The sequence below is a fragment of the Prionailurus viverrinus genome, unplaced genomic scaffold (genome assembly GCF_022837055.1).
Source record: "Prionailurus viverrinus isolate Anna unplaced genomic scaffold, UM_Priviv_1.0 scaffold_35, whole genome shotgun sequence".
In the NCBI taxonomy this organism is placed as follows: Eukaryota; Metazoa; Chordata; class Mammalia; order Carnivora; family Felidae; genus Prionailurus; species Prionailurus viverrinus.
The window spans coordinates 1103685-1131678 of record NW_025927605.1 but is presented as its reverse complement, the minus strand read 5'-3'; the positions used below and the strand labels follow the sequence as shown (position 1 = coordinate 1131678).

General features: G+C 40.1%; 1 protein-coding gene across 3 annotated transcripts in view; it reads right to left on the bottom strand.

Moving 5' to 3' along the window:
* Positions 1 to 25440, bottom strand: part of GPATCH8 (G-patch domain containing 8) — a 99587-nt gene extending 74147 nt beyond the window's left edge. For 2 of the 3 annotated variants that reach the window (XM_047845534.1, XM_047845533.1), the window contains exon 1: positions 25333 to 25387. Coding sequence is in view for 1 of the 3 variants with exons in the window: in XM_047845532.1 (XP_047701488.1) it covers positions 25333 to 25377 (45 nt within the window). In the remaining 2 variants the exon portion in view is untranslated. Of the gene's footprint in view, positions 1 to 25332 lie in introns of all 3 variants that reach the window. The other variant, XM_047845532.1, reaches the window with a different exon arrangement.
* Positions 25441 to 27994: the final 2554 nt, after the last annotated feature.

Genomic DNA, 27994 nt, shown 5'->3' with positions numbered 1-27994 from the left:
TTTTCAATGTTTATTTATTTTTTGGGGGACAGAGAGAGACAAAGCATGAACGGGGGAGGGGCAGAGAGAGAGGGAGACACAGAATCGGAAACAGGCTCCAGGCTCTGAGCCATCAGCCCAGAGCCTGACGCGGGGCTCGAACTCACGGACCACGAGATCGTGACCTGGCTGAAGTTGGACGCTTAACCGACTGCGCCACCCAGGCGCCCCGATTTACTTATTTTTGAGAGGGCACGAAGGGGCAGAGAGAGAAAAAGAGAGGATCCCAAGCAGGCTCTACGCTGTCATTGCAGAACCCGACACGGGGCTCAAACTCACAACTCTGAAATCAAGACCTGAGCCAAAATCAAGAGTCAGACGCTCAAGTGACTAAGCCACCCAGGTGCCCCATGCTTTACAAACTGCTAAAACTAGCTGCCTAAGTTGTCAAATCATTCTGGATCTATCACACACAATACAAAACAGGATTAATAATATAGTTTGAGCCCAGAAAAAGACCCATATATTTATGTATAACTGATATTCAACAAAGATGCAAAGACAATTCAATACAGAAAGACTAGCATTTTCAATAAATGGCATAGAATTCGGTATCCATATGCAAAAAAAAAAAAAAAAAAGAAAGAAAAGAGCCTCAATCCATACTGCACACAATAAAAATTTTTTAAAAATGTATCGCAGACCTAAATATAAAACCTAAAATTACAAGCTTTTCTAGAAGGAAATACATAGAAGAAAATCTTTGTAACCTTGGGCTAGACAAAGCTTTCTTAAGCTACACTGCCAAAAGCACAATCTATAAAAGAAAAAAATTGAAGAACTGGGCTGCAAGGCGCCTGGGTGGCTCAGTCAGTTAAGTGTCCAACTTTTGATCTCAGCTCAGGTCTTGACCTCAAGGTTGTGAGTTCAAGCCCCCCAAGTGGGCTCCACACTGGGCACACAGCCTACACTTATTAAAACAAACAAACAAACAAACAAACCTGGGCTGGGAGAAAGTATTCACAACTCTCATATCTCATAAAGGATTTGTATTTCTAAAATATACAATAAACTTTCTAAACACAGTAATAAGAAAACCCAATTTTTCAAGTGGGCAAAGATTTAACAGACTTCACCAAAGATGACACATAGATGGCAAGTAAACACTCAACATCATTACTAGGGAAATACAAACTAAAACCACAAGATAATACCACTACACATCTATTAAAATAGCTTTTTTTTTTTAAAGTTTATTTATTTGAGAGAAAGAGAGAACACAAGCTGGGGAGGGACAGAGAGGAGAGACAATCCCAAGCAGGCTCCGCGCCATCAGTGCAGACCCCGACATGGGGCTCAGACTCACAAACTGTGAGATCATGACCTGAGCTGAGATCAAGAGTAAGACACTTAAGCAACTGCACCATGCAGTTGCCCCTCTATTAAAACAGCTTAAAACAACAACAACAAAAAAAACAAAACAACTAACAAGTGCTGCAGAAATTGCATGGAAACTCTCATAGGTTGTTGGTGGGGTGTAAAATGGTACAGACACTTCAGAAAACAGTTTGGCAGGTTCTTACAAAATTAAACACACTTTGAACAAACAATCCATCAATTCCGTCCCCGGGTATTTGTCCACATAGAAGGAAAACCTGTGTTCACAGAAAATCCTGTCTTGGGAATGTATGGAAACCAATCAAATGTCCCTCAACTGAGAAATAGATTAAAATACTATGATACACCCATTCAATGAACCATTCTTCACCAATAAAAAGAATCTACTCATATAAGCAGTAACATTTCGAACGCGTTACGCTAAGTGAAAGAAGCCATACTCAAAAGTCATTGTATAATTCCATTTATATGGCATTCTGGAATAGGCAAAACCAGAGAAAAGAAAACTGATCAGCGGTTGCCAGGAGCTATATACTGATAGCACTGGTGACTACGCTATATTTTGTTAAAATTCGAAGAACTGTACACTAAAATGAATTACCCTGTATCTTAATCATACTTTTTTTTAATAAAAAAGGAAAAAGCCAATATTTCTACATCTCCCCCCTTAAAAATACTTTTTTAAGCATGAAGAAAGTTTAAATCCTATTGTGTAAACACATGGTGATGGTTACAGGAATCTATACATGTTTTAAAATTTATAGAACTAAACACCAAAATAGAAGTCAATATTACTGTACGACTTATTAAATAAAAATAAACTAAAAAATATGCATAGACAGCTCTAGAATACATAAGAAGCTGACACTAGCAGTGAACTCTGAGAAAACCAGGTGCTTAAGAGACAAGAGATGAGGAGGCTCTTTTGTTGTTTTAAATGTTTATTTTTGAGAGAGAGAGAAAGAGCACAAATAAAGAGGGGGCAGAGAGAGAGGGAGACACGGAATCTGAAGCAGGCTCCAGGCTCTGAGCTGTCAGCAGAGCCCCATGTGTGGGGCTCGAACTCAGGAACCATGAGATCATGACCTGAGCTGAAGTCAGACACTCGACCACTGAGCCACCCAAGTGCCCCTGGGAGGCTCTGTTTTTAACTGCGTGTTTTTTCCTTTTGAATTTTATACTTAAATTCCCTAATACTCAAATACTCTAATAGAAATCATAAATATTTTGTATTTAATAGAAATCACAACCATTTTGTATTTATCTTTGAATGCTTAATCAATGCCATTCAAAATAAATTTCTGATGAATTTATTTTAAAATGTTTAACACATTTTAAAGTGGTGTTGATTCAAAAATATTAACTTTAATTTTAAATGTTTAAGCATAAACATAAAGTGAAATCATGATTTCCAACTGAATATTTGAAACTTTTTTTTAAAAAGCTTATACATCAGGGGCACTTGGGTGACTCAAGTCAGCTAAGCATCTAACTCTTGGTCTCAGCTCAGGTCATAATCTCACAGTTCGTGGGTCTGAGCCCCAAGTCAGGCTCTGCACTGACAGAGCCTGGGATTCTCTCTCTCTCTGCCCCTCTCTCCCTCCCTCCCCCCAAATAAATAAATAAGCTTGAAAAAGAAAAAAAAAAAAAGCTTATACATCAGACATAACAGGCTATAAGCTCAGCTCCTTTTTTTTTTTTTTTTTGCCAGTCTTCTTTCTCAGTTATTGACACCAGAGTTGCTCTTCTGCTGCTGAGAGGTTGACTATTTAAAAAAAAAAAAAAAAAAAAAAAAAAAAAAAAAAAAAAAAAAAAAAAAAAAGACATCGACTAATCATCCACAATGTAATCCCAACTGTAATACATTTCAATTTTAAAAAACTAATTAGTTTAAATAGAAAAAATTAATAATCATGAAAGACACCAAACTATGTGAACTCAAAAATTTTTAATATAATTTATTCACAAATTGGCTTCCATACAACACCCTGTGCTCATCCCAATAAGTGTCCTCCTCAATGCCCATCACCCACTCTTCCCTTGCTCCCATCTTGAACTCAGAAATTTTAAAATGATAACCAAATGATCTTTTCAATGAAACCAACAAATATGTACATTAAAAAATACAAATACTCTGATGGTATAACTAATTCACCGTCTAAATTAGATACTGTTTAGAAGAACTCAGGAACTCATTTTTAACAGTTTACTCCCATGGTCTTGCTAAACAGTACATTTGTACCAGCTATCTTTTGAGTGCCTATTAATGTATCAGGAACTGTGTGCTTCACAGGCATGATCTCAATCCTCTGAATGATCCTACAAGGTAGGTATCATTATTTCCATTTTCAGATGAAGAATTCAGGGGTGTAAGTACAAAATCTACTCACTTAAATAGTAAGTAAAGAAGCCCAAATTCTAAACCCAAAGTCATTATTAACTTCAAAGTCCATGTTCTTTCTGGTATGCTACTTTGTGATTTTTTTTTTCCAGGAGGAAGAGGCAGGAGGAAGAACACTGGGAGACAGGGTTCCAGATACCACATTTTCCATAGCTTCTGCGAATTTTAAATGCAGATAATATTCACTGTAGCACTTCTCTAATATATTTTTTAAAAATTAGAAGCAAATGTCCAATAGAGAAAGAGTTTAATTTAATTCTATTTTATTAACACAACAATTAGGGAGTTACAATAAAAGTTTTAAAACTATGCAGAAACAGGTTACGTTTAAATGGAAGGAGGAAGAAATCAAAAAGGTAGTTCACTAATTACAACTGTAAGACTATGTGGACAAGAACTGAGTGGTGTTCTGAAAATGTGATAGGAACTGGTAAACATCTGAAGAAACATCTAACAAACATCTAAAGTTAATTGTTTTAATTTAAATATTATTTTAGTGATAGAAGTTGACTTTAAACAGCCTAGAAATATTCCACAACCATAACTAAATTAGTGAACTGAGATTACTTTTTCTTTTTCTTTCTTTCTTTCTTTCTTTCTTTCTTTCTTTCTTTCTTTCTTTCTTGTGTGTGTGTGTGTGTGTGTGTGTGTGAGAGAGAGAGAGAGAGCGAGAGCGAGAGCGAGAGCGAGAGACAGCGTGAGAGAGAGCGAGAGAGAAAGCGAGAGAGCGAGCATGCCATTGGGGAAAGGGCAAAGAAAGAAGGGGACAGAAGATCCCAAGCAGGCTCTGTGCTCGAATTCATAAACCGTGAGATCATGACCCAAGCCGAAGTCAGACACTTAACCGACTAGGCCACCCAGGCATCCAGAACAGAGATTACTTCTTAACATTTATGAGTGTCTGCTTGATTTGCCACAATAAACAAATCAATTAGTAGCAACATGTGAAAAGTATAAAAACTGCTTATAGGGGCACCTGGATGGCTCAGTTGGTTAAGTGTCTGACTTTGGTTCAGGTCATGATCTCAGTTCACGAGTTTGCCCCGTGTCTGGCTCTGCACTGACAGCTCAGAGTCTGGAGCCTGCTTCAGATTCTGTGTCTCCCTCTCTCTCTTCCCCTATCCCCCCCCCGCCCGCCCCCACACGTGCTCCCTCTCTCAATCTCAAAAGTAAATTTAAAAAATAATAAAAATAATATTAGGATATAAAGGGAGGCAAATATACAGAAAACAAAGGGAGAACTATTGGAAAAGATCAAAGATAATAGACATTTGGAGGAAATTGCCTTAAAGACTAAATAGCTCCTTCCTTAAAGAAAGAAGAGTTGGGGTGCCTGGGTGGCTCGGTCCATTGAGCATCCGACTCTTGATTTCATCTCAGGTCATAGTCCCACAGTTTGTGGGATCAAGCACGACTGCGCTGACAGCATGGAGTCTGCTTAGGTATCTCTCTTTGCTCCTCCCTAGCTCATGTTCACACGCTCTCTCAAATAAATTTTTAAAAAACAAATATATAATAAAAATTAGACATAGGGTCCTTCTGTGCTATAGAACATATATAAGTTCTTACAATAAACTGAAATAGTAAATTAGACCCCAAATTAATAGCAATTACAACATTAAAGTTTTACCCTTTAAAAGTTTTTAGAAATTGTCACGGCCAAGAAGAGTCTAAAGAGACATGACAACTAAATGTAATGTGGTATCCTACATAGGACCCTGGAACAGAAAAGGACATGAGGGGAGTACTAAGTATATAGGTTATGGACTTGAGTTAATAATAAGGTATCAATGAGTCCATTAGTATGGTGACAAATGTGCCACACTAATGTAAGATGTTAATAACAGGGGAAACTGGGTGCATATCTATGGGAATTCTGTACTATCTTAGTGATCTTTCTTTAAGCTAAAACTGTCCTAAAAGGTTTATTTAAAACAAAGTTGTTTTTTTTTTTTTCAATGTTTATTTATTTTTGGGACAGAGAGAGACAGAGCATGAACGGGGGAGGGGCAGAGACAGAGGGAGACACAGAATCGGAAACAGGCTCCAGGCTCCGAGCCATCAGCCCAGAGCCTGACGCGGGGCTCGAACTCACGGACCGCGAGATCGTGACCTGGCTGAAGTCGGACGCTTAACCGACTGCGCCACCCAGGCGCCCCAAAAAACAAAGTTTTGAGAATGGTTAATACCACCCCATATACATAGACATGTGTAGGTTCTTTTAGTTTTATAAAATATCTTCAGAAACCTTATCGCAACAAACTTATTAGATAGCACAGGATTTGGCAATCAGTTGAATTTAGGGGATTAAAAAAATGTTTATTTATTTTGACAGAGAGACAGATAAAGAGCATGCGAGCATGTGCACAAGTGGGGGAGAGGCTTCATCTCGTGAACCATGAAATCATGACCTGAGCCAAAATCAAGAGTCAGACGCTTAGCCATGAAGCCTACTAAAGAAATAAAAAATAAAAAAACAAAAACAAAGAAGACAGTTGTAAGCTCTACGGACTGAGCCACCCAGGCAACCGTAGGTGATTTTTTTTTTTTTTAACATCCCTATCTCACAAATAAGAAAACCGACACACAGATTGTCCTTAATTCTTAAAGGCTTCTGATTCTTTGGGGGTGGGGGAGTAGATGGTAGGCATAAATGTAATTTTGTTTTATTTTTATTTGAGTATAGTTGAAACACAATGTTACATTAGTTTCAGGTGTGCAACCTAGTGATATGCATCTTCTTAGTCCCATGTTTCTGCCAATGTATTATACTATACAAAACTCAAAAGATTAAAAATAAACAACCTTGACTCCGTAATTCTGAAACAATATTCCATAAAGAGAACTGTTAGTCAAAACCTGCTTCCTATCACAAAAGACATGGAAAAGACTGAGGAAATGTTACAGATTAGAGGAGATGAAGAAAAACTAAATGCAATCAATTCAAATTCCTGGGTGGGATCCTGCAACAGAAAAAGAACATTAGTGGATAAAAGTGGTAAAATTCAAATAAGGACTGTGGTTTAGTTAATATTACTGTACCAATGTTAATTTTCTAGTTTTGATAATTATATTATGGTTACTGTACAACTATTGTAGGAGGGAAAGCTGAGTGAGTAGTAATCCAAAACTCTATATTTACAACTATTCCATAAATTTAAAACTTAATGCTTGGGATGCCTGGATGGCTCAGTCAGGTTAAGCATCGAACTTCAGCTCAGATCATGATGTCTGGTTTGTGAGTTCCAGCCCCAAATCAGGCTCACTCAGCACAGAGCCTGCTTAGGATCCTTTGTCCCACTCTATGCCCTTCACTCACGCATGCGCTCTTTCTCCCTCTCGTTCTCAAAAATAAACATTTTTTTAAAATAAATAAAACTTAATGCTCAAAATAGGGGCACCTGGGTGGCTCACTCGGTTAAGCATCCAACTTCGGCTCAGATTTTATGATCTCACGGTTCATAAGTTCTAGCCCCACATCAGGCTCTCTGCTGTTGGCACAGAGTCCACTTTGGATTCTGTCTCCCTCTCTCTCTGCCCCTCCCCCTTGCTCTCACTTTCTCTCAAAAATAAACATAAAAAAAAAAACCTTGCTTAAAAATAAAAAACAAAAACCTTTTTTAGTTATGCAATAATCTCAGCATATTAGCATTAAGAGAAAAAAACGTCAAAGTGCCGAAAGATGTATTTACATGCTACCCTTTGGGGAAGGAGAAGAGTGGAGAATGCCTGTATGTATACGTATTATGTATGTCTAAAAGAACCCACATGTAATTGGAAATAGTGGTTGTCTTTGAGAAAATTAAGTGGTTTACTTTTCACTTTGAATCCATTTGTCCCTTTTAAATGTTGTACTAGAAAAGCAAAAAAAGGGAGGGGGGAGAGGAAGGAATATAAAATTGACTTTAAACCCCCAAGGGTTTAAATATATAGTAATAATAGTAACGGTGGTGGTGGTGATGATTATGATAACAGTAATAAATATTTTATTTCCTGCTTCTTTCCCTGTTCGTGCCCAACTTTTTCCTTTTTTTTTTTCAATATATGAAGTTTATTGTCAAATTGGTTTCCATACAACACCCAGTGTTCATCCCAAAAGGTGCCCTCCTCAATACCCATCACCCACCCTCCCCTCCGTCCCACCCCCCACCCCCTCAATTTTTTTTCAAGTCATCTTGATGAACTTAAGACTTAGGCTTTTTTTTTAAGTAGGCTTCACTCCAGCACGGAGCCCAACGCAGAGCTTTAATTCACAACCTTGAGATTAAGACCAGAGATGAGATCAAGAGTTGATGGAGGCTTGGGGCACCTGGGTGGCTCAGTCAGTTAAGAGTATGACTCTTGATTTCGGCTCAGGTCATATATCTCATGGTTCATGAGCCCCACACCGGGCTCTGGGCTGGCAGTGCAGAGCCTGCTGGGATATTCTCTTCCTCTCTGTCTGCCCCTCCCCCAGCTTGTACTCTCTTTCTCTCAAAATAAATAAATATTAAAAAAAAAAAAAAGTCAGAGGCTTAATCAACTGAGCCACCCAGGCACCCCATCAGCATGCAACTCTTGTTCTCAGGGTCTTGAGTTCAAGCCCCATGTTAGGGGTAGAGTTTACGTTTAAAAAAAAAGCAAAGCAAAGCAAAGCAAAGCCGAAAGCGAAAGCGAAAGCGAAAGCGAAAGCGAAAAAGAAAAAGAAAAAGAAAAAGAAAAAGAAAAAGAAAAAGAAAAAGAAAAAGAAAAAGAAAAAGAAAAAGAAAAAGAGGGGCACCTGGGTGGCTCAGTTGGTTAACCATCTGACTTTTTAACGTTTTAATGTTTTTATTTATTTTTGAGAGAGAGAGAGGTTTCAAGCAGGGGAAGGGCAGAGAGAGAGAGAGAGAGAGAGAGAGAGAGAGAGAGACACACACACACACACACACACACACACACACACAAATTCTGATGTAGGCTCCAGGCTCTAAGCTGTCAGCAGAGAGCCCAACATGTGGCTCAAACTCATGAACACCAAGATCATGACCTGAACTGAAGTTGGGGCTTAACCAACTGAGCCACCCAGGCACCCCAAGCACCCAACTCTGACATCAGCTCAGGTCATGATCTCAGAGTTTGTGAATTTGAGGCTCGCAATGGGCTCTGTGCGGACAGTGCAGAGCCTGCTTGGGATTCTCTCTCCTCCTCCCTCTCCTTCTGCCCTTCCCCCACTTGTGCTCATGCTCTCTCTCTCAAAAATGAACTTAAAAAAAAAAATTCTTTCCAAAAATAGTCAATATGGCCTTTGATTATGTGAAGGCCTCAACAGGGATTTTAAGAGAAGTATTTCTTCTGCTTTACCCTACTTTCAAAATCTCCTTTAGACTTCTCAAACCCCATCAGAATTAAGATGATCACAAAATGTTATCAGGCAAACCAGGGCACTTTGAGAGTAAAAAGGAGTGTTGAGACTAAATATGCCAGGACAAAATACATAAACCACAACATAGTTATCCTAGTGAAAAATCACAGATCACTATGTTACAGTATTCCTAAAATTTACTTTCTTTTTTTTTTTTTTTAAATGTTTGCTTTTTCAAGAGAGCATGAGCAGGGGAGGTACAGAGAGAGGGGGACAGAGGATCCAAAGTGGGCTCTGTGCTGACAACAGAGAGCCTCATGTGGGGGCTCGAACTCATAAACCATGAGAGCGTGACCTGAGCCAAAGTCGGATGCTCAACCAACTGAGCCACCCAGGCGCCCCCTAAAATTTACTTTTAATGACTGCTTGAAACACTTATTCCAATGCCTAAATCATCTCTTCCTTTCTACGTATTATGTGCTTTCATAGTTGAAATATAGTTTTTCATTTATGGTGATCAGAAATTTAAGTTCAGGGGCGCCTGGCTGGCTCAGTCAGTAGAGCATGCGACTCTTGGTCTCAGGGTTGTGAGTTAAAGCCCCACGTGAGTGTAGAGATTACTTAAAAATAAAATCTTAAATAAATAAAAGAAATTTAAGTTCAAAAGGATCGGACTAGAAGCAATTTCACTTTTTAAAAAAAATTTTAGGGGCGCCTGGGTGGCTCAGTCGGTTGAGTGCTGGACTTTGGCTCAGGTCATGATCTCGCAGTTTGTGAGTTCGAGCCCCGCATTGGGCTCTGTGCTGACAGCTCAGAGACTGGAGCCTGCTTCAGATTCTGTGTCTCCCTCTCTCTCTGACCCTCCACCACTCATGTTCTGTCTCTCCCTGTCTCAAAAAAAAAAACATTTAAAAAAATAAATTTAAAAAATTAAAAAAAATTTAATGTTTATATATTTTTCAGAGAGACAGTGCAAGAGGGATAGGTGCAGAGAAAGAGAGGGAGACAGAGGCCACCCCGGCACCTCAGAAGCAATTTCGCTTTAAAGAAAAAAAAGATGTTAAAATGTACACAGATGTATACATATACCCAACAGACTTTCCTTCAACTGCCTCTCTCTCAAAAAAAAGCTTCAGGGGCGCCTGGGTGGCTCAGTCGGTTAGGCGTCCGACTTCAGCTCAGGTCACGATCTCGCGGTTCGTGAGTTCCAGCCCCGCGTCAGGCTCTGGGCTGATGGCTCAGAGCTTGGAGCCTGCTTCCGATTCTGTGTCTCCCTCTGTCTCTGCCCCTCCCCCGTTCATGCTCTGTCTCTCTCTGTCCCAAAAATAAATAAATGTTAAAAAAAAAAAAAAGCTGGGGCGCCTGGGTGGCGCAGTCGGTTAAGTGTCCGACTTCAGCCAGGTCACGATCTCGCGGTCCGTGAGTTCGAGCCCCGCGTCAGGCTCTGGGCTGATGGCTCGGAGCCTGGAGCCTGTTTCCGATTCTGTGTCTCCCTCTCTCTCTGCCCCTCCCCCGTTCATGCTCTGTCTCTCTCTGTCCCAAAAATAAATAAACGTTGAAAAAAAAAAAAAAAAAAGCTTCAGCTTGTGGTAGATCTAATAATAAATGAATAGAACCTGGCTGACTTGCAGGTCATTAAAATACACAGTAGCTCTAGTTCCTTATAGGTCAAGGATTCTGCTTCCAAGCACAGGACAAATGTGGAAACTTCTCTATTACAAATTTAGCTGTGATGATCATTTAAATATAAATAGAGACAGGGACTGCCCTAAATTTATCCATATAAGTGGAAACTTGTTATTTGCTAACCAGTGCTATTTTGGAATTTATACAATCCCATAGGGAAAATTAAAACTAGAGAAGAGGAAATTATCAGGACAATTCTTTAAAAATCACAACAAACAGGGGCACCTGGGTGGCTCAGTTGATTAAGTATCCAACTTCGGCTCAGGTCATGATCCCATGGTTCTATGGGTTCGAGCTCCACATCAGGCTCTCTGCTGTCAGCATGGAGTCCGCTTTGGACCCTCTCTCTCCCTCTCTCCCTGCCCTTCCCCCACTCATGCGTGCTCACTCTTGCCGTCTCTCCCAAAAAATAAACATTAAAAAAATTGTTTACATCACAATAAACATCACAATCTCAAATAACAAAACACAATATTTCAGGCATAAAGAGGTGATATTCTCTTCCATCTGACAATGACTATTAAAATTTAACACAATTTCCCCCAAAAAACTAATGAAAAAATATTACTCATAGTCAAAGTCACTGGATCCAAGATCTCTGATGAATCAATTATTTAACACAAGGATTATGCAAACTAAAGTTTTAAATCCTGTCTGACTTTTCCCATGTAAACTAGGTATGAGCCAAGTTTAAAGTAGTTTTATCCTTGGCAGTATATTCTACCACTCAATGCTAGCCTATCTTTTAGCACCTGGCTCTGGTTATTAGGCTGCATATTATAGACATTCCTGTCTCTTTCTGCTTCAAATGTCCCCAAGCAAAACTTATCTGTTGTACTGTACTTATTATTCTCTTAGAGATAATCTAATGTCACTAAGAGGAAATATTAATCATAGCCCGACCTTACAACTCAAGCAACATACTTGTTCATAATTTGGACCTTCTAATTTCAAAACACATAATGATGCTGATTTTACCTACCATGGACAAAAAATGGTATGTTTAGCAGACAGAGCCATACAGGATAGCTTCATATTCCATCTATGAACACAACCAGTCCTCCTCTGTCACCAAATAAATAAGAGACATCATCCCCGTCCCCCTCTCTATTCATTCCAAAAAAAACTAATTCTAATATTATCCGAAACAATTCAGAATAAAAATGTCTTAGGAGGAAAAACCCTATCCAAAAGGAAATGAACATTCTAGGGAGTTACTGTATCATTTTATTAGTATACTTAAAGTTTATTTCCACTTAGTCGACAGAAACATCGTGGTCAATTCCTCAAAACCCCCAATTCTTTAGTATTGTTTTCATAATCATACAGTCTAATGTACAATGGCTTCCAGTATGCAATTATAAAACCAAAGATCTGTCTGATATCAGAGACACCAGAAATCAAATCACAACCATCTGCTAGCTGTATCACCTTGGACATATTACTAAACCTCTATCCAGGCCTAGGCTGGTTTCCTCAGCTGTAAAATCCACATTATTACACTATAGCATTACTACATAGATTGTGAGGTTTAAAGAGGAACAAAATTATAATTATTTTAAAGCACTGTTGAGACCAGTCAATACCCAGAGAAAAATTCATTTATTAAACTTAATTCTACATAAATTGGTAGGAAAACTAATTGGCTAGCAATCTCAGCAAACAACTAAGAACTTGAAAACATATTACACTGGGTCAAGGGTATAAGCATATCACATACTAGTCTAAAAATACATGCACACCTGTTTGACATATCAAATTTTCTGGATAATTCAACTAGAACAAGAAAGAAATGGTTTCCAAAAAAAAAAAAAAAAAAAAAAAAAAAAACAGCACAACACAGAAAAATTACCAACTTAAAAAAAAAAACCCATAGGGGTTTTTCAGAAATGCATGAAAATACAACAAACAATTCTTGAGGCATTCAAAAAGATAGGGAGACAATAGTTAAACAATTCATCTGGGACCCACAGTAACATATGTTATTTCTTTTACCACTGGCTGGTATGATAGATCTCTTCAGAAGTTTGAAAGAATTTCTGCCCTAGTCCACAGAAAAACAAGTATACGTACAATGTGTCACAGAAAAGGAAACTCACAATTAAAAGATGATTGGTGTGGTTATATACAATATGTAATAAAGTGAAACTATAAATGACCATAATACAGCCTCCATACCTGAAATATCCCTCAACTGGCTCTATAAGATATCACAGAAAATAACAGTTCAACCTAGATAATCCACAGCACAGCAGGAAGCTAAGTCCCCAAGTCTACATTCTTCTCAGACTAAGCCTCTCCTTAACATACCTGACTTTACTTAACCATTAATTCAAATATCTGAGCAACTTTTAGGTGCCATACCCTGGCTCAATGCTAGAAAAATGAATAAAACAAAGACTTTGCATTCAAGAAATTCTTTTTTAACGTTTATTTTTGAGAGACAGAGAGAGATAGAGCATGAGCGGGGGAGGGGCCGAGAGAGAGGGAGAGACACAGAATCTGAAGCAGGCTCCAGGCTCTGAGCTGTCAGCACAGAACCTGACATGGGGCTCGAACTCACGGACCACGAGATCATGACCTGAGCCCAAGTCCGATGCCCAACCAACTGAGCCACCCAGGCGCCCCAAGGAATTCTAAGTCCGGTGTGATAAGATAAATTATAAGAAGTATACAGCAGGAGAGATAAAAGCACAGTGATTAAAAGCTGCAACTGGTTCAAAAACTACCTGAAAGCTACCTCTTCAACTTGCCAGCCATGAGATCTGGCTAAGTTTTTCATTATAAAATGGGGGTAATAGGACCTGCATTAGTGGGAGATTACATGAGATAATGGTGCACACAACAGAGGAAGCACTGTATACTGTTAGCTGCTACTATTACAAATAAATGTAATACTGAAATATTACGAAAGTGTTGTGGGAGCACAGAAAATGGAGTAACTAACTCTGCCTAAGGAATATGTCAGAGGTGACACCAAAATTGAGTACAAAATTGAGTACAGCAGTAGGAATTCCAGGCAGGTTAGAGTATATGCAAAAACAAGAATAATAAAAGAGCCTAGCATGTCCAGATAACAACAGAAATGGTAGGATGGCAGGACAAAGAAGGGAAAAGAAGATATACACCTGGGGCACCTGGGTGGCTCCAGGCTCTGTACTGTCAGCACAGAGCCTGACATGGGGCTAAATCCTCAGTACCGTGAGATCATGACCTGAACTGATATCAAGAGTCAGACACTTAACCAACCTTGTCACCCAGATGCCCCAAGTGTCCGACTCTTGATTTTGGCTCAGGTCATAATCTCAAGGTTTCTAAATTCAAGCCCCACATCTGGCTCTACACTGTTTGGGATTCTCTCTCTCTCCCTCTCTCTCTCTCAAAATAAACAAAAACTTTTTTTAAATGTTAAAATTAAAAAAAAGAGAGAGTCTTAAAACGTAAGTTAGTGAGTTTGAATCAGATACTTGAGAAATCAGAAACAAGAAAAAAAAACTGTATCTTAGGAGCATTCAAGGTTCAAATTTGAGTTTTCTAACTATATGGTCTCGATTTCTCTGATCCTCAGTTCTCTCACCTGTAAAAAGATAGAGATACCACCACCTGGTTTAAAAGGTTACTTAAGATTACATAAATATCTCTAAAATGCCCAGGGCCTGGAATGTAATAAGTACCCAACAAATAGCAGCTGATAGTACCATCACTAGATATCACAGCAGTCAACTTTTGATGGTGTAGTGGTCAAGGATAAGTTTATAGTACCCTAATTTGACAGTATCCAGTAAAAGTACCATTCTCTTTCCCCATCTATTCTTCTTATCTCGTTTCTTATTCTTTATGATGCTAACACATGGTCACTCAATAAATGTTTGGGAAATGGAATTGTCTGGTAGACCTATATACACAGTGAATAGGCCAGCAAGAAGTCATAAATAACCAAATTAAGTTTATAACACCAAGATGTTTCCAGAAAAAAAAAATAATATTTAATGATAAACATACCAACTATTTCCTACCAGTTAACTGGTAGAAAATGCTACCTTGTATTAAAAAGAAACAATGCTGGTGCACCTGGGTGGCTCTGTCAGTTGAGCATCCAACTTTGGCTCAGGTCATGATCTCACACCTCGTGAGTTTGAGCCCCACGTCGGGCTCTGTGTTGACGGCTAGGAGCCTGGAGCCTGCTTCTGATTCTGTATCTCCCTTTCTCTCTGCCCCTAACCCACTCGCATTCTGCCTCTGTCTCTCTCAAAAATAAACAGTAAAAAGATATTTAAAAACAAAACAAAACAATGCTTTGTGTACTGTAGACAATACCAACACTCGTCTCAAAAAGTGGCCAATCTATATAACACAGCAGAAAGAATACTACCAAAAGAATCAGAAAATTAAAGTTCAAAATCCAGCTCTGTATTAGGCAAAATACTTAAAATATCTGGGCCTCTGTTTCATCATCTCCAAAACAGAATTTCTACCTCATCTACCTGAGTTGCCAAAAGAATTACATAAGAGTGTGTATGAGGGCACTTATTAAACCATGCAGTATATAAACTACACAATATTACCATTCTAACATCCAGGTTAGATGATTTTACAAAACTCTGGTGTCTTACTTCCCTAACTTCGTTTCCTATGATCTTGTCCTCCAAACTACTTTAGCCATTTCATTCTCACGGTCATTACCAATAATCTCAACCCTTCCATAATCTCTATTTCAAACACTGTGCTCTCCCAACCACAACGTTCTGTCTTTCCCACTCATTCACTCCAGTACCTCTACTCCAAAAATTCTTTTTTGTTTTGTTAAAGTGTAATTAACATATATTATATTCGTTTCAGGTGTACAAGGATTCAACAAGTCTATACATTACTCAGTGCTCATCAGGGTAAGTATATTCTTTTTTTTTTTAATTTTTTTTCAACGTTTATTTATTTTTGGGACAGAGAGAGACAGAGCATGAACGGGGGAGGGGCAGAGAGAGAGGGAGACACAGAATCGGAAACAGGCTCCAGGCTCTGAGCCATCAGCCCAGAGCCTGACGCGGGGCTCGAACTCAAGGACCGCGAGATGGTGACCTGGCTGAAGTCGGACGCTCAACCGACTGCGCCACCCAGGCGCCCCAGGGTAAGTATATTCTTAAGGCTTTTTGTATTTTCCCCATCCTCCACCCACCTCCCATCTCTCCAACAATTTTTAAATCCCATCAGTTTATAATCCATTGATCCAACTTTTCCCTCCACCCCAAAAGTCCTTACTTATCCCCCTACTAAGCTTAAAATCAGTCATTATAACCCCTCTCTTGCCCCCCCCCCCCGACATTAACTCTGGTTAATGGAGACTGGTTATCACAGCTTTAATTGTATGTATAGCACATCTAACACCATTGTAACTGAATTAATCTTCAAATAAGAAAAACTGTTTCGATGTCTATCCCCCATTTAAACATCTTAAATAGGTAGAATATTCCAGCATAGAACATTAAAATAAAACTTGCTGTTGTAGCCTTAGCTTTTACTTTTTTCCCTATGCTCAATAGTTTAATCATTGTGAAAACAAAAACAAAAAACCACACACACACACACACACACCCCAAGAATTCTGCTTATTCCACTTCCAAACTTTTGCCCTGGCTGTTTTCTCCAACTGAATCCCTCCCATTCTTTTCGTTGCAAAGATGCAATCCTATCTTTCAAGATATAGCTTAAATGCTAATTTCTTCATAAAGGCATGCCCAACTATCCCACTTTAAGGGTTCTGTCACTTACTTTGAGTTTTGTATTTATTTAGTATACTATTCATCTGATAATCATGCTGGTTTTATGAGTAATAAATATTATTTTCTTTATTATCTCTCAATCTGGAACAAAAGTTCCTTGAAAACCACCACTTATTAACAAAGCTTCTTCCACAAATATACACATACTCTTTAGCACAGCCACTATTCAAATATTATTTTATTAACAACCTTCTTAAAAATAAGTATATACTAGAAAATATTCTGAAGGTAAACATACCCCTCGGTATCTCTTGTGTAGATGATACCCTAAAGTAGTTATTAAACCAATTAAATTTTCAACCACTCTTGCTCCTTTTAAGGTATCTCATAATTTTACTTCTAGGTTTACTCATAACAAGGGAAATTACTGACACTACAGCATATAATCCACAAGCATCAGCTTTAAATTTTTTTAATGTTTATTTTTGAGAGAGAGAGGGAGACACAGAATCCGAAGCAGGCTCCAGGCTCTGAGCTGTCAGCACAGAGACTGATATGGGGCTCGAACCCACGAACCGTGAGATCATGACCTGAACCGAAGTCAGTCACTTAACCGACTGAGCCATCCAGTTGCCCCCGTAAGCATCAACTTTAGCTTCTTGTATAGTCCAGATCTAAAACATCAAATTAATTTCTTGATTTTTGATCAGTACTACCTACAAAATGGGTGAAAAAGTAAGCCTCTCCTCCCTAATCAACACTGGAAAAAGGTTACCCAAAACAAAACACAGGAGTACTGATTTCTCCAATGATCATTATTTAAAATAGCAGTCACAAGGGGCGCCTGGGTGGCTCAGTCAGTTAATCGTCCGACTTCTGCCCAGGTCATGATCTTGCTGTTCCAGAGTTGAAGTGCCTTCAGGCTCTGTGCTGACAGTTCAGAGTCTAGAACCTGCTTCAGATTGTGTGTGTGTGTGTGTGTGTGTGTGTGTGCGCGCGCGCACGCGCGCCCACATCTCTGCCCACCCCTCATGCTGTCTCTCTCAAGAGTACATAAACATTAAAAAAAATAAAATAGTCACAAAACAGGATCAATGATGTTTTCTATTACAACTTTAAATCTGAAGAGCTATTTTGTATTTCAATTCCATAAAACAGACAGAAAATTCAAATTCCTCTTTGAAATCAATGTAATTGTCAGAGAAGGATGATAAATAATTGGAATTTCATGAGATGAGACCAAATTATTTTTTTTATTTTTTTTAACGTTTATTTATTTTTGAGACAGAGAGAGACAGAGCATGAGTGGGAGAGGGGCAGAGAGAGAGGGAGACACAGAATCCGAAGCAGGTTCCAGGCCCTGAGCTGTCAGCACAGAGCCCGACGCGGGGCTCGAACTCACAGACCGCGAGATCATGACATGAGCCAAAGTGGGACTCTCAACCAACTGAGCCACCCAGGCACCCTGAGATGAGACCAAATTAATATTACGAAGACACACAACTCAAGATATGTCTTACCTCCTATGTCTTACCTTAACACTGTTGGTAAAAATAAAAATTAAGCAGGGATGCCTGGATGGCTGCTTAATTTTGGCTAGTCATGATCTCCTGGCTCATGAGATCTAGCCCTGCATCAGCACTGCACTGACTGTCGCGCCTGAGATTCTCTTCCTCTCTCTCTCTACCTCTCTCTCTCTCAAAATAAATAAATATTTTAAAAAATTAAGGCAAATAACAGAAAACTACTATTTTGGCCCTAGTTTTAAATTCTTACTAGCTATGGCACTTACTAAAATATTAGGTGCTAGGGGCACCTTGGTGGCTCACTCAATTAAGTGTCAAGACTCTTGACTGGCTCAAGTCATAATCTCACAGTTCATGAGTTCAAGCCCCGCATGAGGCTCTGTGGTGACTGCTTGGGGTTCTTCTTCTCCCCCTCTCCCTGCCTCTCCCCAGATCAAGCTCTTGTGCTCTCTCAAAATACATAACTAAAAAAAATTTTTTAATAAAAAAATAAATAAAATAATACATGCTATAACCTATGTACAATGCCAAAGCAACTTTAGCTGCTTTTCCTTCCATAAATTCCTATATTAAGTATAAGATACCAAATGCATTTGTTAAATCCCAAAGAAATAATTTAGTATAAGCATGACAATACAATACGTTCTTTCAGCTGGATATATTTAAACTTTTGCATTGACTAATACAATGCATTAAGCACATTCGGTTAGACTTCTACAGTTAAACAGACAATTCACTTTTTATAACTGGAAAATCATTACAACATCTTCTGGTATTTGCTGCAATATCAAATCAATGACTTCTTTCAGTATTTGTGGTGCTCATTTGTAATTCCTCTGGTAATTAAACATGAGTCAGCTTTCACTTAATGCTAAATGGCAATGCTAATATGAAAAAGAGATATAATGCCAGACACACAAGCAAAAGTACCAAGCAGTTTTCAGGGAAGAAATTTTAATAGAATTCAAGAACAGGATGTTAACCTCAAGTTGGAACCCATTTTCACTAATAAAATATTAGAAATTTATCAAGTCATAAGAAAAAAGATGAAATCTCTACATGGGTTTCAAATACATAATTCAAGATCTCATGAACTTCTATTCCTTTTCTTTTTTTAACCAGACTCCACGCTCAACGTGGGGCTTGAAGTCACCACTGAGATCAAGAGTTGCACGCTCCACCAAATGAGTCAGCCAGGTGCCCCAGAAAATGGAAATCTTGCCAAGAAAACACTGTCCTTTTTTTCATTTTATCATGTACCCAAACAGATGGAAAGGACATGGAAATGTGTCTCAGCTACAAAGCAGCAGAATCAGGATAATTAATGATATAGATCTTTAAAAATTTTTAAGTCACAGTTTTTAGTTCTGGTTATGTAATTTATAGTATTTTTTTTAAGTTTATTTATTTTGGGAGAGAGTGAGCATGCACACACGAGCAGAGAGAGGAGAGAAGAGCAGAGAGAGGAGAGAGCAGAGAGCAGAGGAGCAGAGAGAGAATTCCAAACAGGCTCTGCACCGTCAGTGGGCTGGAACCTAGGAACCTTGAGATCATGACCTGAGCTGAAATCAAGAGTCAGATGCTTAACTGACTGAGCCACCAAGCACCCTGGTTATATAATTTATCATAAAGACTTGATAAAACATGATAAAAGAATCCCTCTGTAGTACGCTAATGAGAACTGTGTGATACGTATAGGAAAAAAGAACACACCTGTTTTTCTATGTTCATGGTACTAGAACAGCCCTGTAAATCATCAGCCTGATACTATATTCCTCTAGATCTGTTTCTTCTTCGTCTCCCATGCCTACTTTTATTTTTTATTTTTTTTTTCAACGTTTATTTATTTTTGGGGGGACAGAGAGAGACAGAGGATGAACGGGGGAGGGGCAGAGAGAGAGGGAGACACAGAATCGGAAACAGGCTCCAGGCTCTGAGCCATCAGCCCAGAGCCTGACGCGGGGCTCGAACTCACGGACCGCGAGATCGTGACCTGGCTGAAGTCGGACGCTCAACCGACTGCACCACCCAGGCGCCCCTCCCATGCCTACTTTTAAAAACAAATAAGCATACCATCACACAAAACCCTGTGATCACAATTCTTGTCAAACCCATTCTCCCTTCAATGAAACTCATAAATGTCTTTCTCTGATTTTTTTTCCTTAAAATATCCCTTTTCAAATACCTTTTATCTTGAATATATACCCTGTATCCTTCAAATCACCACCAGAGAGCCTTCCCTTAAGCTGACCTGACATGGTAATTCTTGATCCCCTGAGAATATACTAACCAATAATTTTGCATTTGCTAATAACCATGCCAATTTATCATCAGTATTTTGAAACTGGTACAGCCTTGGTTCCAATCCTTTCCACCTATCACATAATATGTTGAGAAAGGGAACAGTAATAATTTTGCATAAGTTTCAGTATCCCAAGCAAAGCAGACATTCATTCTCATAGCTAGTGGCATCTCTTCCAGATTGTGGGAGACCTAGAAAACAGAGATTAGAACACTTGCCCATGTCTCTGCCATATCTGCATTAGAATGCAAACTTTTTTACAAGACACCACCACAGAAAATATACTTACATGCTTCTGTGCCCTAAGTACTTTAAAACTTTAACCTCCTCACTTAATGGTCAAATTCAGAATTAAGTGAAGGCCACATCCTGGTATCATGTGAAACACCTAGAAGAATCCTACAAACATGCTACATAAAAGTAATACATGATTTATTGCTATTTACCACTATGATTACTTACATAGATTATAGAAAATCCTTGGGTAATTTTATTTCTATTATGAACTTTAAGATACTTCTCTCCTTCTTTTATTACTCAACTATCTATTATCATAGCTCCTTTTCACTAGAAACCTAATACAGAGGGACACCTGGGTGGCACAGTCGGTTAAGTGTCCAACTTCGGCTCAGATCATGATCTCGCAGTTTGTGAGTTCGAGCCCCGTGTCGGGCTCTGTGCTGACAGTTCAGAGCCTGGAGCCTGCTTCAGATTCTTTCTGTCTGTCTGTCTGTCTCTCTCTCTCTCTCTGCCCCTCCCTTGCTCACGCTCTGTCTCTGTCTCTCAATAATAAATATTAAATGAATTTTTTTTAAAAAAAGAAATCTAGGGGCGCCTGGGTGGCACAGTCGGTTGAGTGTCCGACTTCAGCCAGGTCACGATCTCGCGGTCCGGGAGTTCGAGCCCCGCGTCGGGCTCTGGGCTGATGGCTCGGAGCCTGGAGCCTGTTTCCGATTCTGTGTCTCCCTCTCTCTCTGCCCCTCCCCCGTTCATGCTCTGTCTCGCTCTGTCCCAAAAATAAACAAACGTTGGAAAAAAAAAATTAAAAAAAAAAAAGAAATCTAATGCAGAATATATTTAGAACAAAAAGTAACGAGAGGCTACTTTAAATCACCAGTCCTCTGCAAGAACACAAACTAAAGAACGTATTTCCTCATAGCATTCAGCAGTGTCACCATTAATAGCTGCACAACCACTAAATGTTGAGATCTTAACACCTTATGGTTGCACATCACTGTACAAACAAAACTTTCTTTAGAGAACCTGTAATCCAAAGTACTGAATACATCTATATCTTAAACTATACTATATATTTTCCATTAGTTTGTGTTAACATTTCCAACTGTGAACAAATATGCCTTAACCTGGTAAGTGTAGGCAGAAGTCATGTCTCATTCAGAAATTGAGGTCAGATTCTTAAAGCCGTAGTCAAAAGTTAACATTAAAAAAAAAAAAAATACATCAGCCTAAATCACAAAGATTTCCAAAGATTAAAAAATATCACTTAAAAAGACTACACAAAAGAATGCCTAAACTAAGTTAATATATCCTCTATGAGAGTATAACTCATCACTGTCAGAAGTCTCCTTAGAAGTCCTTGAGAGACCAAGAAACAGATCTGGACAAAAGAGAACACAGTAAAAAGTACTTGTGTAATCTCTCTAAAAGCTCACTTACTCTTTGTGACCTAGAAGTTTATCCTCCATATTTGATGACTCAATTACAGATACAGAAAATATGTAATTACCAGTAGACACAATGATTATGAGCACAGGTTCAAGAGTCTAAGAGCCAGAGTGTGAATCTAGGCTCTGCCATTTATCCACTGTATGTGGTTGGCCAGCTATTTAATTCTCTGTGCCTTAACTGCTTCATTTGAAAATGGGCGTTAATAGTACCTACCTCATAGAGTTATTGTGAAGATTATTAGCTAATAATACACATAAAGCCTGTAGAGTAATACCTGTTTATTATTAAAATGAAGTTATCGAGGGGCACCTGGGTGGCTCAGTCAGTTAAGCACCAGACTCTGGATTTTAGCTCAGGTCATGATCTCACAGTTCGTGGGTTCAAGCCTCCCCCTGCCCCCATCAGCGTAGAGCCTGCCTGGGATTCTCTCTCTCTGCCCCTCACCTGCTTACTCGTGCACACTCTCTCTGACTCTCTCAAAATAAATAAGCTTTTAAAAAACAAAAATAAATAAATAAAATGAACTTACTGAAAATGTTTAAATGTCCCTGATAATGATTACCCCTTCTAGTCATAAGTGCTCCAGGTGGCATACCACAGTTAATTAAGCTCCTCACCGTATTATACAAAACACCTTTAAACTTCAGGTGTTTACAAATAAGTGAACCCACTTCTGACTCAATACTAAGTTCAAGATACCACAAACTCTTCAAAATTTGCACTTGATGATAAATTGGCAAAGAGTGTAATTTTATACTTCTAAATTATCTTGCCAAATTAAAGGCAAAGAAAATGATACTCATCTAGAACTTACCAGAGAAGACAGCACAGAAAATTTTCTCGTACTGTAAGAAGATCTGTTTAAAGCAACAGGATCTATGCACTTTGTTTGGAAACCTACTTGGGATTTGTTTTCAACTGTATTCAATGCCTTCACCTCATTTATCACTTAAAACCTTAAAAGGAGGCCACATTTAATTTTGAATAACCCAACCCTGAAATTTGTTTCAGATATACTATATTCAGAAGCATGCTATTACACTTCCTCTCAGTAACTTTAATTGAAAGACCATATTAATGAAAATCAATTTTTATTTTTCCTTTTACCATAATATCCAGAAAATTACTACTTTAAGTATTTTTATTATGTATTTTTTTCTATTTTAGAGAAAGAAGAGAGCAGCAAAGAGGCGCAGAGGGAGAGAAAGAATCTTAAGCAGACTCCACGCTCAGCATGGAGCCTGACGCTGGGCTTGAACCCATTACTTTGGGACCATGACCTGAGTAGAAATCAGCAGTCAGACACAACAGACTGAGCCACCCAGGTGCCACATTTAAGTATTTTTAAATGGATGCTTTTTAGAAATGTAGTACAATAATTTACAGAAGTTGTAACATCTTATAATTGTCTAAAAGGTTTTCATTCCCAATACCCTATTTTACCCTTAATATTAGGACATCTGAATTTTTAAAAACCAACATTTTCCTGGCTGACCCAATACTGCAGAAGTTGGTTATTCCAACATACAAGCAGGAAACAAACTTCAAATAAACGTACTATCCTCCAAGGACTAGCAACCAGGTTTTACATAAACCCAACCAAAGCTTAAGAGAAAGAACTCTTACTTGAAAGGTAGAGGCTTTCTCATTTTTTTCAAGTGACAGCACTCATAATCTGCTATCCAGTTTTCAAATTCTTCTTTCAGGGCTCTGCAAATGCTCTTTGTTTAAGCCTGCTGAACTTCTGGGGTTGACAGCCATTTTCCCTCAAAACTTAATTGTCCATATTATCTATTTTCAATTTTATTAGGTCACCTTGAAATTCTCTCCTCTGAAAAAGCACTTGAGGATTTCAGTTTAACGACATGTCTCTTTAAAAATTACCAATAAAGCCCACGCATCTTTCAGCCTACACGCGTTTTATAGTTCTCACTAAAAAACAATCTTTCTCAGGAATCAAATGGTTATACAGGAACTGCTTCAACTTCCCTGGCCCTGCATTATATTCTTAAACACCTTGAGATCCAGTCTTGTGCTGCAGCTACACAGCAGGCGCATGATTACAAGGCTTTTTAACAGCCCCCAGATCCCTTACTGCTGCAAAACTTCTCACAAGCGTTCTATGCACTAGTCTGTTAACAGTGTTGGTTTAACTGCTTTACCTGTTTATTAACCAACCCAATCATTTCGGGGAATTCAAACCCTTCAAATCGCCTTCTGAAACGTATCTAGAGTATCCCATGTTGATATTCAGAGAAAGATCTGCAGCGGGATAAAAACTTGAGTTCTGATGTTCATCCCCTGACCCAAATTGCTGTTGCCAGGATATGCGGTAGTAATGCAGTGGTTTCTTTGAGACTCCAAGGATGTACTTTACCCTAGAAATAGGCAATCTCTAGTAAATCCCTTTTAGTGGCCGAGATTTCTGCGGTAACAATGCTCAACTGGAAGGTATTTTAAACACCCGAAAGACGAGTTCTTCCAATTTGGCCTTTATTTTTTGCTCAATAATGCCTGCTATCACGAGGACATTTTTCCTTACAACACTTGCAACTAAAGAAAGAAAAAGGCAGCTTGTGGCGCTAGTTATCAAACGCTTAGGAAGTCCATGATCATTACGCTTCTTAAAAATCTTTCGAGGTAGGTGGGGGCCAACCTTACGTCGACCACAGTCCTACAACTTACGGTTTGCCAAGCAAAACTAACGGCCTAACAACAACAACAACAACAACAACAACAACAACAACAACAACGTTCACGCCCGGAGAAATCTCAATGTGTGACCAACCAAGAAGGCGTCTGGTAACTAAAGCACCCTTTTCCATGGGAAGAAATGAAAAGACAGACAATGAAAGGGATTCACCCTAGTGAGGATGGACGAAGGGCGACCCCAAGAAGAGCCGAGCGAGCAAATCCCAGGGGTTCGGAAGCGGTAGTCTCAGCAACACCCGCCCGAAGCCCTCCCAACCCACCCCTCTTTTCCCCCCGGGAGCCCGCCCGTCGCCTCCGCAGGCCGGGCGGACCCGAGGGGAGCACAGACCCCAGTGTGCGGTCGGGCTTCCGAAACCCGCCCAAGCAGGCCGAAGCCGCAAACCCGCGGCCTAAGTTTAACAGGTAAGAGAATAAGAAGTGAGAGCAGACGCGGCCTCGCCTCAAGCTTGGGAGGCCCCCTGAAGAATTGGGAGGCGGGAGCAGAGCGAGCCGGTTCGTAATCCGGAGCGGAGCCTGAAGGAAAAGAGCTGGGAGCGGGGGGTGAGGAGGTCCCGGCTCGGCCAGCGCCTTCCCGGATGCTCGGCGACGCCCGTGTTTACCTGAAAGTCTCGGTCCTCGTTGAAGCGGGAGAAGCGGTCCGCCATTTTGCCGCCTTCGCTCCTCTCAGGACGAAGCTCTCGGGTTCGCTCCTTCCCTCCCGCGACACCCGCCCCCTCGCTCGCCTCCCCAGTTCCCCGCCTCCTCCCACGCCCACCCGGCGCGCGCAGGCAGGGAGGGAGGAAACGAGAAGTCGCGGCCAGAAGGGAGCCCCTCCAGCGCAGGCGCCTTTCGGCCCTGGAGGCGGAACCTTCCCTTAAGTCCCCTCCACTCTCGCGGCCCAGAGCGACCCCGGCGGCCGCGCGTGCGCGTTCGCGCCCGAGAGCAGCAAGCGCTTCCGGAGAGAAAGGTCACGGGGGCACAATGCGCTTGGGTCCGGATGTTTTCCACCTGCTCGCTTCTACGCGTGAGATGTATTTTCTTACCCTCTTGTTTCCATGTGTGTGTAGAAGCTCATCCTCAGCTTTATTCACTGAATAGCAACGTAATATCGTGGTTGAAAGCGCCGATCTGGAACCAGACTAGCTCCTTTCAAATCCTGGTTTGCTCTGAGGATTAAGCGGCTAACGAGACAGGAATGAGCCCTTCTCTCATAGGACTTAAGTTCCAGTGGAGAAAATCAGATAAATAGTAAAATATTTACATAATTTTAAATATTAACGAGTGCTACAAAAAATAAAACAAGGTACAGTGCATTTCAGAGACCTCGAAAATGACCTTTGACCTTTAGAAACAGCAAGGCGACCGCAGGCTTGGAGCAAAGGGAAGGGAAAGTTAGACCTAAAGGCCCGTTAACTGTTAAGAGTTGACTTGTTTTTCTTTTTTTTTTTTTTAATTTTTTTTTTCAACGTTTATTTAGTTTTGGGACAGAGAGAGACAGAGCATGAACGGGGGAGGGGCAGAGAGAGAGGGAGACACAGAATCGGAAACAGGCTCCAGGCTCCGAGCCATCAGCCCAGGGCCCGACGCGGGGCTCGAACTCACGGACCGCGAGATCGCGACCCGGCTGAAGTCGGACGCTTAACCGACTGAGCCACCCAGGCACCCCTTGACTTGTTTTTCTTAATGTTTATTTGTTTATATTGAGAGAACGAGAGAAAGAAAGTGCAGGCTAGCAGGGGAGGGACAGAGAGAGAACCCCAAGCAGGCTCTGTGAGGTTATCTTGGAGACGGATTTGAGGCTCAATCCCATGAACTGTGAGATCATGACCTGAGCTGAAACCAAGAGTTGGATGCTCAACCAAGTGAGCCGCCCAGGTGCCCCAAGAGTTGGCATTTTTAAGAGATTAAATATTTTTTTTTTAATTTTTTTTTTCAACGTTTATTTATTTTTGGGACAGAGAGAGACAGAGCATGAACGGGGGAGGGGCAGAGAGAGAGGGAGACACAGAATCGGAAACAGGCTCCAGGCTCTGAGCCATCAGCCCAGAGCCCGACGCGGGGCTCGAACTCACTGACCGCGAGATCATGACCTGGCTGAAGTCGGACGCTTAACCGACTGCGCCACCCAGGCGCCCCGAGATTAAATATTTTTTAAGGAGACCAAAGTTGATCAAAATCAACTAAAGCTCTCTGGGTTTCAGTTTCCTTTTTATAAAATAAGGAAATTAAATTTGGTAATCTCTACTGCCCATGACCGGCAATGACTTTGTGTGGGTTATGAATCAGGTTTTTCCATCCTATGGCTTTCCTGAGGACCCCACCCAGCCTCCAGCTCCCTTAGCCAAAATACACAAAATGTAGGAGAGACATGAAAACTTCCCTGCTTTTGAAAAGAGTAGTTGACAGCAATCATAAAATGGAAAATAGCCCTTCCCGACCCTGAGAGAGTCAAGTGGAATATAAGTTTTTGGAAGAAGGATGTGTATCTTCCATTCCTTTGTTACCCTGTGCCTCACCCAACCCCAGTCCGAGCAAATTACAATTTTAAGCTGTGAAAACAACTCTCTATCTAAGGAGAGGCAGAACACAGAATGTAAGTATTGTAGAGAGACTAGAGGGTTAAAATGTTGCAGGTTGAATCAGATACACCCCTTCTCTCTCTCCCAACCCCACAAAATGACAATAAGAGGATGAGAAGGGCAGTAAACTCACATGGACAAGGAGGCCTGAAGAAGGAACAACAGCAGGCAAGAGATGTAAACAACAGTTTGGAAGCTGGAGGGGTTCCTGACAGGCTCAGTATGTACAGTGTGCAACTCTTGATCACGGGGTTGTAAGTTTGAGCCCCCATTGGGTGTAGAGGTTACTTAAAAATAAAATCTTTTAAAAAAGAAAAGATTTAAAAAAAAGGAAAGAAAAGATTTTGGAAGCCGGAAAGCATAGCTAAATGGAAATAGCTTTAGTAGAATAGAAGAAACAAATTTAAATGGAAATGGCTTTAGTAGAATAGAAGAAACAAATTACTGGAGTGGAGAAGCCAAGGAAACTAGTTGACTAACGCTAGGGTGTACCGGAAAGGTTCAGGAATTGGAATCACCAGGTACCAAGATGAGAGAGTTGAAAACAGGACTGGTTACAAGGCAGTTTAGGAAACGGACTCTATAAATTCCTTTGTCCTCCGGAAAGACTGAACAAAGAGACTTTAACATATCTGGCACAGATAAGGAAAGAAGTACCATGCCGAAAGTGAGAAGAGTTGGTAGAAGCTAACATTGTGGTCAG